Source organism: Pinus tabuliformis, chromosome X (genome assembly GCF_031772625.1).
Source record: "Pinus tabuliformis cultivar Carrire ecotype Pingquan chromosome X, CPIR1, whole genome shotgun sequence".
Taxonomy (NCBI): domain Eukaryota; kingdom Viridiplantae; phylum Streptophyta; class Pinopsida; order Pinales; family Pinaceae; genus Pinus; species Pinus tabuliformis.
This window is the reverse complement of record NC_142308.1, coordinates 1,023,621,267-1,023,631,452: the sequence shown is the minus strand read 5'-3', so window position 1 is coordinate 1,023,631,452 and position 10,186 is coordinate 1,023,621,267. Positions and strand designations below refer to the sequence as shown.

The 10,186-nt window shown below is 39.2% G+C and overlaps 1 protein-coding gene across 1 annotated transcript; it reads right to left on the bottom strand.

Annotated features, from left to right (window-relative positions):
• Nucleotides 1–856: 856 nt before the first annotated feature.
• On the bottom strand, nucleotides 857–9,813 carry LOC149143227 (glyceraldehyde-3-phosphate dehydrogenase A, chloroplastic-like). Its single transcript, XM_089448755.1, has 9 exons — nucleotides 9,700–9,813; nucleotides 3,524–3,646; nucleotides 3,269–3,430; nucleotides 2,949–3,134; nucleotides 2,681–2,841; nucleotides 2,290–2,354; nucleotides 1,994–2,043; nucleotides 1,355–1,776; nucleotides 857–1,104 (listed from the first exon to the last, which is right to left on the bottom strand). Exons 1-9 carry the CDS (start codon nucleotides 9,811–9,813, stop codon nucleotides 969–971), a joined length of 1,419 nt encoding a protein of 472 aa, XP_089304881.1. The 3' UTR covers nucleotides 857–968.
• Between the last annotated feature and the right edge of the window lie 373 nt (nucleotides 9,814–10,186).

The following is a 10,186-nucleotide window of genomic DNA, read 5'->3' as shown; positions in this document are numbered from 1 at the left end:
AAAACATTTTGATCAATTTGATTTTCAAGCTTCCATAAGCCCTCTTTGTCCTATGTGTGTCTTTGGAGCCACCTGGATCAATCCTCCCCACTGAGGAGCTTTGTTCCTCCAAAAGCATAAAAAATAATCTGCAACTTCTTTGTACCTTGTCTGCATCACAAGCGTCGTGAAAGGTCTCACTTCCATCTCCTTCACCTTTGTTCTTCGAAGCCTTAAGCGATGAGCTGACACCTGCAACCTCTGTAACCTGTAGTACATTGTTTTGCAAATCACATGCTTGAATTTCATGACCAATGAATGACTAAAGCATCCCATACTTGCCAGAAGTTTATAACACCTACTCGGTGGTCAAGTTTACATCAAGATGGACACAATACCCCAGCTACGAAAACAAGGCCAACATATCATTATTGCTTCAACAATTGATGGAAAACACATCATCACTGCAACACATGATTTACAACAATAAGGCCAAACACTATTTTGCTTTGACAAGTGATGGAAAACACATCATCACTTTTACATTTTAAAATGCAACAAATGATTTACAAAAGCACGACCATGAAACGCTAACATATCTAGAAACCATTTTTCACTGATCAAGGTGAATGGGTCAAAACCTTGTGGCGGTTTTGCTTATCGAACAACTTCTTCAAGAGGTTCATGCACCGACACTTTGTTTTTAAGGCACTGCTCTAGATGGAGCCTCCAACAAATGGCTCTTTGATGGCCACTTCTGTCGCAATGATTGCAATAGGTTTTCTTCCTCTAGATCTACTTAACATGTTTCTTTCCCTGTTGTTGAGAGGGTCTTTCACAGTCTCTATCACAAATATCTTTAACATCACACCGAAACAACACCAAAACATAAATTAATTTTATTTTCTTCCTCTTTCCTTCTTATTATGCACTGTGACTAAAAGATGAGGGAAGGGGAGGGTCGAAAGAGGGAGTAGCCAACGCTAGAATTAAATGTCGTATATTTTGCATTCAACGTCCTCTATATCGACCCTGCACATTTCCTCTTCCTCAAGAACAAGAACTTCGCCCAAGGTCGCTGCATATTTTGCATGCACCGTGTGTGCAAACTCTACAACTCTTTGGCTGTTTATTACAAAACGAAACATATAATCAAAGTTAAGTAACCATTTATTTAATCTAAAAGTTGGGTAAATAAAAAATATGGACTGAGAAGGAAATGCATCAACAGATTATCTATATATGTTTTTGTATATATCTAATGGTTTAATTCTTGACCAGTTTGAAACTTTCAGTCGTTTAAAATGATAAATGAGCAATATTTATTTAATACACTGCTGCTAAAAGCATAATATTTGTGTTATGAGATGAATACCTGTAAGCCCATTCATTGTCAAACCAAGCGACCACTTTGATCATGTCCTCTCCCATGACCATGGTGAGTGTAGTATCTACAATGGCCGAAGCGTGGGAACCGAGAAAGTCCATGGACACCAAGGGATTGTCACACACTGCAACAATACCTTGGAGGGGTCCATCTGAAGCAGCTTTCTTGAAGGCTTTCTTCACATCATCTACAGTGAACCCCTTATTCCCCACGGTGACCACCAAGTCCACGACAGAAACTTTGGGGGTGGGCACGCGCATAGCAATGCCGTTGAACTTATCGTTGAGATTGAGAGTGCTGGGCAGCACTCGAGAGAGTGTATTAATGGATATATCGATGTTTGTTGGAACTATGTTTAGCGCTGCCGCCCTTGCTCTTCTCTTGTGACAGTGTATTGCATCCAACAGACTCTGCATTGAGTCACCCAAATTTAAATGAAACCTTTCCATAACCATTCATCTAATTATATGAAACAATAAGAGTTGTCTGGTTCGAATTCTTTATTAACGTTAATAACATCAATTTAGTGGAACTAGATTTATTAAAATGTGACGAAGAACTGTGGAATCCATCTATTCAAAATTTCGCACTCGTTTTCTTTCAAAAAGTTTTACACGATCCAATCACCTGATCGCTGGTGTATGAAAGTGTTGCAGTCACACTCCCTTTCGCTATACCTGCAACATCGACATGACACCATTCTTATGTTATATTGGTAAGCTCGACCGATTTCGACGACATACAATTATAACCATGTAAAATTTCCATGGATACCTGCAATATAGCTGGGCCGATTTTGTTCTTGTTTTAATCAATTAAGCACTTAGATAGATCTATTAAGCCCTTAGCGAAATATTTGTAGCCACCCTTAACAGAATTAATCTCCTAAAACAAATACCATAAATCAGGAAGCAATTACTTACCACCGAACTCGTCGTTCAGTATTTTGATTAAGGGAGCAAGGCAATTTACTATGCCAGAGCCATTACTGCAAAACGTAAGTTATGTTATGTCAAAATCAAGTAAGGATTGATATTATTATCTTTTAGTGTTTGTAAAGATTGGAAAAGAGAAAAAGACTTCGGTGAGAAACCAGAAATCAAATATCTTCTTTAACACACACACAAAATAATTCTACAGCACTAAAATTTGAATCGGAACTATCTATGACGAATATTATTGGAACACATTCGGGCAACCTGCAGATCTTTCTCCGTTTTGCCCTGGTAAAACTCAATGGTCAAAAGATTATAAAGATTGATGAAAGTGACATGACTCTGAGAAAGGAATGAAATGATGGTTTGCTTTTTTAACCTAATGATGTTGTGCTCGTCGTGAGAGTATTCGCTGTCATTGATTCCCACAACATATGTGGGAATATCGTCGCCCCTCCCAGGTGCTGTAATGATCACCTTTTTAGCCCCCGCTCCAATGTGCTTCTCAGCTTGGGTTCTCTCTGTAAACTTTCCGGTCGCCTGCATCATTGGATTGCATTAATTCAGGCTCAACTATATCTATGTCAACTATAGTTACTACGTATTCGAAGCATAATATATGTATTTCAAGATATATAAGCCCTTACCTCGATGACAAGGTCAACACCGAGGTTCGCCCATGGCAATTGCGAGGGGTCTTTCTCAGAAAGAACATAGATTGGCTTCCCACCCACGTGCATGCTTCTGTAGCCACTCCCATCAGCTTTAAATACGCCCTCCACATCAGCATCAAATTTACCCAGAATTGAGTCATACTTCAGAAGGTGAGCAGCCTGCATTCACAATTCAAAGTAAAACTATACGCTCAGTTTCATAAATATGGAAAAGAAATGCCATCTAAACATATGGAGAATATATATATATATATATATATATGAACGGCCTCCCCTCCCCTATTATAACATACATTTTCAACACCAGTAATATCATTGATGGCGACGATTTCAAGAGGCGAGCGCTTGTGGCCATGCCAGGAACGCATAAAATTGCGGCCAATGCGTCCGAATCCGTTGATAGCGACTTTCATCTTTGCAACGGTTTCTCCTCTCACGGCTCCTGAGTTTCCAGCCTGATTATTTCAGTTACCAAATAAAATGCATCAGCAAATATTGGCGGCGCGAGCTGTGATGAGTGGATAAGATTGGGAATAGTAATTACTCACCTTAGCTAAAACCTGTGAGGCAACCGCATCAAAGAGGCTGAGGTTGTTCTCCCGTGCTTGTCTTCCATATGTGATACAACCAGATGTCGTTTTCAGCCCCGAAAACTCTGATATTTCAGCTCTCTGCAGGGCACATAAGATGATTGTTAGTAGTATTATTATTATTTTTAAGGTGAAAGTTAAGTTAAATTATTATTTTAGTGGTTTGTAGGATAAGGGATTTATTAATTTTAAACTTGTAATTTTTTTAAAGAGAAAATGTTGAAATCTAATTTCAACGCTGCCGTACGCTATCAACCAAAACCGCCAACAAAACCACAAACCAGGTTAAAGACTTCTCGGACCGCCTTCCTGCAGAGAATGGTTTTCGTACACAAGGGCCCGAGAAAATTTGGAGCCGACACGTGGTTCAGCCCTGACGTAATGCAACGTAAGAATCTCGGGAGTTAATGTTCAGCATAAGTTGGTCTTCCGATATCAACCATCGCCGTCCGATCAGCCTGACTGTCCTCCGCCGTTCATCAATGAAGCTGCTCCCCACCTGCATCAAATCAAATTTTTTGCGTAAAGTAAAAGTCAAGTTTTGGTTGACCGCCGAGAATGGAGGAGTTAATGTTTTTAATGCTTTACATAATTTTTGGTGGCCCTCTTAAATGGTTATGGGCACATACGATATATATTTTTTATATATGCTATGTAAGCATGTGTGTAGTTTTGTGCATTGGGCATACGCACTATGCATTTTGTATGTTTTAATATATAACAATGTATTGTGGCAGAGTTAGTGTAGTTGCTGTGTGAGTTTTTTTTGTGATGCTCATTGAGGCTGCGCACTGTATGCGCAAGAGAGAGCAAAGAAAAAGAATGTAATGGAGTAGTGGCCGCGCAGAGCTCCAGCAAGTTTTGTGTGGTATTGTATTGAATGCACAGCAGTGCATAAATGAAAAATGAGGGGAGCGCACATGAAGCAGGTGAAAACATTGCACAGTAGTGCATAGATTTTATTAATGAAATTGGATTTGCATTGAGATGCAAAAAGAAAAAGAACGCATAAGTTTTTTTTATGTAATGTGAAAATCCAGGAATGTAAAAAAAAGGATTTCACTCAGATGTAAATGTAAAAATATTTTACAGCAGTATGTGTAAAATAGTTTTACACCAGCAAATGTGAAAATGGGTTTTACAGCAGTAAACCCAGCTCAGTAAATTCTGAGGAGACAGAGTAGTTTTTTTTTATTGGTTGAAATTTTTGTGGTGAATCCCTCTCAGCAAAGAGGATGAAGTTTGTATCAGGCTTTATATTGTAATCAATAGAAATATTTTTATGGCTGTGTAATAGACTGTTGAGTCATTTTGTTTTTAAGAGGTTCCCTGTGCAAAGGTCCTGGAAGAAATGAAACAAAGCATTGGCTCTGTGGTATTTGCATAATTGGTTTTGGTATTTTCCCCGTTGAAAAAATACCCAACAGTGGTATCAGAGCTAGTCCAGGCTCTTTGAAGACTCAAAGAAGCTGAAGGAAGGTGTTGTTGCAGCAGTGAAGGCTCTCCAGCAATGTGAAGCCACAGCCAAAAGGGTTAAGGTATTTCTCAAAGCTTTCCTTTCTGTTATTGTTGAAGGAACAGTCAGTGATTTAAAAGAAAACACAGTCAAGTATTTAAAGCCTAGATAAGAATGGCAAGGTCAAAGAAGAAAGCCTCCAGGGCTGTTAAAAATGTGTCTCCCCCCTCTACTAAAATAGAAGGCAATCCATTTGAATACATTCTATTTGAAACTCCAAAGTTTGATGGAAACTTTGATGTATGGGAAATAGTGATGAGGACTTTCCTAATGTCTGAGGGGATTGAAGTCTGGGAGTCAGTGATTGATGACAGCAAGATGGATGAAGAATCCATGGAGTATGATGCACAAGCAGTAAAACTAATCTTGGATGGACTCCCTGATTCTGTGAAGAGGAATCTAGGAAAATATACATCAGCAAAGGATATATGGGACAGACTGCATGACCTTCATACAAAGGGAGCACTGACCATGACAATGAGTCAAGAAGAACCCATCATAGAAGCTGAGAATGAAAAGATTGACCTCATCAAGCTTCAAGTAAAGGAAAGGGATGAAGAGCTAGTCAAGCTCAAGAAGGATCTTGACCAATGCAAGAAGAAACATCATGAAGAAGTCATATCTATGACAAATCAGCTGAATGAAGCAAAGAAGCAGGCAGATGCCTTGACAAGTCAACTTGAACAAAGGCACATGAGAGTGAAGAAACTTGCAGAAGAGATTGGACAGTACAAGGTAGAGGTCTCCTCCCTTAAGTCCGAACTACAAGAAGCCAGGAAGCAGGCACAAGGAGCTGAAAAGAAAATGGAGAGCAGTCAAGCAGAAATCTCCAAAATGAAGACAGATATTATCTCCTTCAAAATAGTAGCAGCTGAAGCTACTCGTAGCAAGGAAGAAACTGAGGAACAACTTGCAAAGAAAAGTAATGAATGTGAAAAGTTAGAAGAAGAGATTGTCCTCCTCAGGAAGAAGGTTGAAGGGCTGAACAAAATAATGAAGAGCTCTCAAGCTCTGGATGACATGCTCAGCTATCACAGATCTCCATTTGATAAATCAGGACTTGGGTATGTAGGCGAACCCTCAAACAAGGATGAGGATGCTTTAAGCAAAGGAGATGTGATGAAGCCAGAAAGAGATGGTGATGCTCCTAGTTCCAGCAAAGGCAAGGAGAAAAATGAAGGTTGCAATAGAAGAAATCCTGCTCCAAGCAGAAAACCAGCTCCAAGAAGAAATGTAGCTGATGGCAAAAAGGCAAGAGGCAATGGTGATCATCAAAGGATCTCAAGGCAGCAAGGCTTCAGAAGTACATCAAGGAAACCTCCATCTCCCAGGTACCAAAGTTCATTTTTTGGTTATTGTTATGCTTGTTCAAACTTTGGTCATATGGCAAAAGATTGTAGAGCATTTCATGGAGATAGATGTTGTGGTCCCCGACAATCTCCAAGAAATAATTTCACAAGAAGAAATCATGAATTCTCATTCATGAATAAAGTTGAATGCTTCAAGTGTCATAACATTGGGCATATGGCACGTGACTGTAACTTGACATGGGCTCTTACACAAGCTAGACCCATGCAAAAGAAGAGAGTTACACAAGTATGGAGAAGGAAGGAAAGGCAACCTGAAAACCCCTTGAACTCCCCAGTGGATCTAAATTTATTTTGAGAAGAGTCTGCCAAAAGAAGACAAGCATACACTAAAGGGGAGCTTGAATTTTTTTTTGTTTGCTGAACTGTATTAACAGTCATTTGTTGATGGAGGATGTATTGCAGCGCAGCAGTTGCAAATGAAATCTTTGTTAATCCCTCTAAAAGGTAATATGCAGCAGTGATGAAATCAGCAATGTTTTTGCTTTGTTTTTATGCAATATGCACAGAAATGCATAAAGAAGAAAAGATGGCAGCGCTGAAATGTAAAGAGCAGCAGCGCAAGAAGAAAAGTATGCAGAGCATGGAGACCCTCACAACAGTGGGAGGACAAAACATAAAACAACAGTTTGAAATTTTTTTGTTATGGAGCACATGCATTGAAATGCATAGCAATGGAATGTAGTTTTCCTTTTATATAAAGTGAGAGAATATACTCACAGCAGAGTGAGTATAATACACAGCAGATTGAAATGTTTTGTATTGGGAATGAAAATGCAAAACAGTGAGAAGAAAATGAGAAGAAGGCAAAACGCAGTAGAGCGTAAATGCCCAGTGGCTGAGAATGCAATGAAATTTTTTACACAGCAGTAAAAAAAATGTAATGTTTTTCTTCATATGCAATGCAGCATGCAAAGAAATGCATAAAGAAAAACACGGACAGCAGATTTTAATGCACATGGATGAATGAGAATGTGTATGGCAGCAGAAAATGAAAGGAATTGCACAACAGTGCATTGTGTAATTAAAAAAAATGAAGACTAAGATTGTGTAAAGCAAGGGTGCATAAGAAAAGGCAGCAGCCTGTGTTATTTTTTTTATGGAGAATGAAGTGCCAAGAGTATGGGCACAGCAGTATGATGAAACAAAAGACAGCCATAGTGCAAATTGCAGAGGCAATGCAGCAGCAAGAAGTTTTGAACAGCAGCACATGCAAAAGAAATTTTCCTTACAACAGTAAAGGTAAATGTAATGAATTTGTTGTTCATTGAATTGAAATGCAACATATGCAACAGCAGTGAATATAAGAGATGTTTACACACAGCAGTGTAAATTTGTAAGGTGGGACAGAATAATTGTTCCAGAAAAGACAGAGTATTATGTCTTTGAAGAATGCACAGCAATGCAGAGTTTGCAAAGAAATGTAAGTGAAGTGCAGCAACACAACAGCAAGTGTAGACACAGCAGTGTGGGGTAGACGCAGTAAAGAAGATGGCACAATAGTGCAGCAGAGAACATACAGCAGCATAAAAGAACAATGTAATGAGTTTGCACACACAGCAGTGCAATGATTGTTTGTTTTGGAACTGCATTTGAAGCAGTCATTTGGTGAAACCCTCTGTTAAAGAGGAAGGTGCTTTTCAGCACATTGTCATTAGTGAATCCCTCTGTTGAGAGGAAGATGCTTTTCAGCATAGTGTGGTAAATCCCTCTATCAAGAGGATGATGCTTTTCAGCATAGTAACAGGTGAATCCCTCTGTCATGAGGAAGGTGCTCTTAAGCACAGTTTCAGGTTAATCCCTCTATTAAGAGGAAGACAACTTTGTTTGTTTGTGAACTGCATCAGAAGCAGTTGGTGAATCCCTCTATGTGAGGAAGATGTTATTGTAACAGCAGTTGGTGAATCCCTCCATGTGAGGAAGTGTTTGGGTAAGATTGAATGCCCAGCTGTTGAAATTAAAGGGGAGTGTTGAAATCTAATTTCAACGCTGCCGTACGCTATCAACCAAAACCGCCAGCAAAACCACAAACCAGGTTAAAGACTTCTCGGACCGCCTTCCTGCAGAGAATGGTTTTCGTACACAAGGGCCCGAGAAAATTTGGAGCCGACACGTGGTTCAGCCCTGACGTAACGCAACGTAAGAATCTCGGGAGTTAATGTTCAGCATAAGTTGGTCTTCCGATATCAACCATCGCCGTCCGATCAGCCTGACTGTCCTCCGCCGTTCATCAATGAAGCTGCTCCCCGCCTGCATCAAATCAAATTTTTTGCGTAAAGTAAAAGTCAAGTTTTGGTTGACCGCCGAGAATGGAGGAGTTAATGTTTTTAATGCTTTACGTAATTTTTGGTGGCCCTCTTAAATGGTTATGGGCACATACGATATATATTTTTTATATATGTTTTTTATATATGCTATGTAAGCGTGTGTGTAGTTTTGTGCATTGGGCATACGCACTATGCATTTTGTATGTTTTAATATATAACAATGTATTGTGGCAGAGTTAGTGTAGTTGCTGTGTGAGTTTTTTTTGTGATGCTCATTGAGGCTGCGTACTGTATGCGCAAGAGAGAGCAAAGAAAAAGAATGTAATGGAGTAGTGGCCGCGTAGATCTCCAGCAAGTTTTGTGTGATATTGTATTGAATGCACAGCAGTGCATAAATGAAAAATGAGGGGAGCGCACATGAAGCAGGTGAAAACATTGCACAGTAGTGCATAGATTTTATTAATGAAATTGGATTTGCATTGAGATGCAAAAAGAAAAAGAACGCATAAGTTTTTTTATGTAATGTGAAAATCCAGGAATGTAAAAAAAAGGATTTCACTCAGATGTAAATGTAAAAATATTTTACATCAGTATGTGTAAAATAGTTTTACACTAGCAAATGTGAAAATGGGTTTTACAGCAGTAAACCCAGCTCAGAAAATTCTGAGGAGACAGAGTAGTTTTTTTTTATTGGTTGAAATTTTTGTGGTGAATCCCTCTCAGCAAAGAGGATGAAGTTTGTATCAGGCTTTATATTGTAATCAATAGAAATATTTTTATGGCTGTGTAATAGACTGTTGAGTCATTTTGTTTTTAAGAGGTTCCCTGTGCAAAGGTCCTGGAAGAAATGAAACAGAGCATTGGCTCTGTGGTATTTGCATAATTGGTTTTGGTATTTTCCCCGTTGAAAAAATACCCAACAGAAAACACATCATTCAAATTATATTAGAAAGTGAAAAAAATATGAATAGTACAAAAACAAACCTTGAAGACAGAGGGAAGTGAGCGGCTCAAAGATGAGGATCTGGCCGCTGCAGGGCGATGCGCAGGAGCGGGAGCTGCAATGTTGGCTGCTTGGGCGGATGAAGGTAGCGCCATTCTCGACGTTGTGTATGCTATCAGAGATTGATGGCAATAATTCCTTGCAATGACTGATCGATCGATCCGTCTGTGTCTATATATATAGAGACACAGAGAGTACAGTACCCTAGGAACCCTATTATATGGTATTGGATATGCTTTACTTCTGTTACAACGACATTCGATATTCGGCGTTCTTTTTCTTTCCAGGAAGGTACTCGATAATATTCGCAGGTAATTCTCGGTTTCTTCCGCGCTACCGAGGACTTTCATTGTTTTTTCCACTGTAAATGAGACACTAAAGTAAAGCGTGTGTGTATATAAATGGAAAAGTATGCGCGCCTGTAAATGGGACATTAAATTAAAATTATGTTATCATCATGAAGGTCGG

Coding starts and splice junctions, on each gene's coding strand:
- LOC149143227 (XM_089448755.1), bottom strand. CDS start 9,813: ATGGCGCTACCTTCATCCGCCCAAGCAGCCAACATTGCAGCTCCCGCT. Junction 2,842..2,948: donor GTGTTGACCTTGTCATCGAG/GTAAGGGCTTAT, acceptor CCAATGATGCAG/GCGACCGGAAAGTTTACAGA. Junction 2,044..2,289: donor ACTGAACGACGAGTTCGGTG/GTAAGTAATTGC, acceptor TCGATGTTGCAG/GTATAGCGAAAGGGAGTGTG.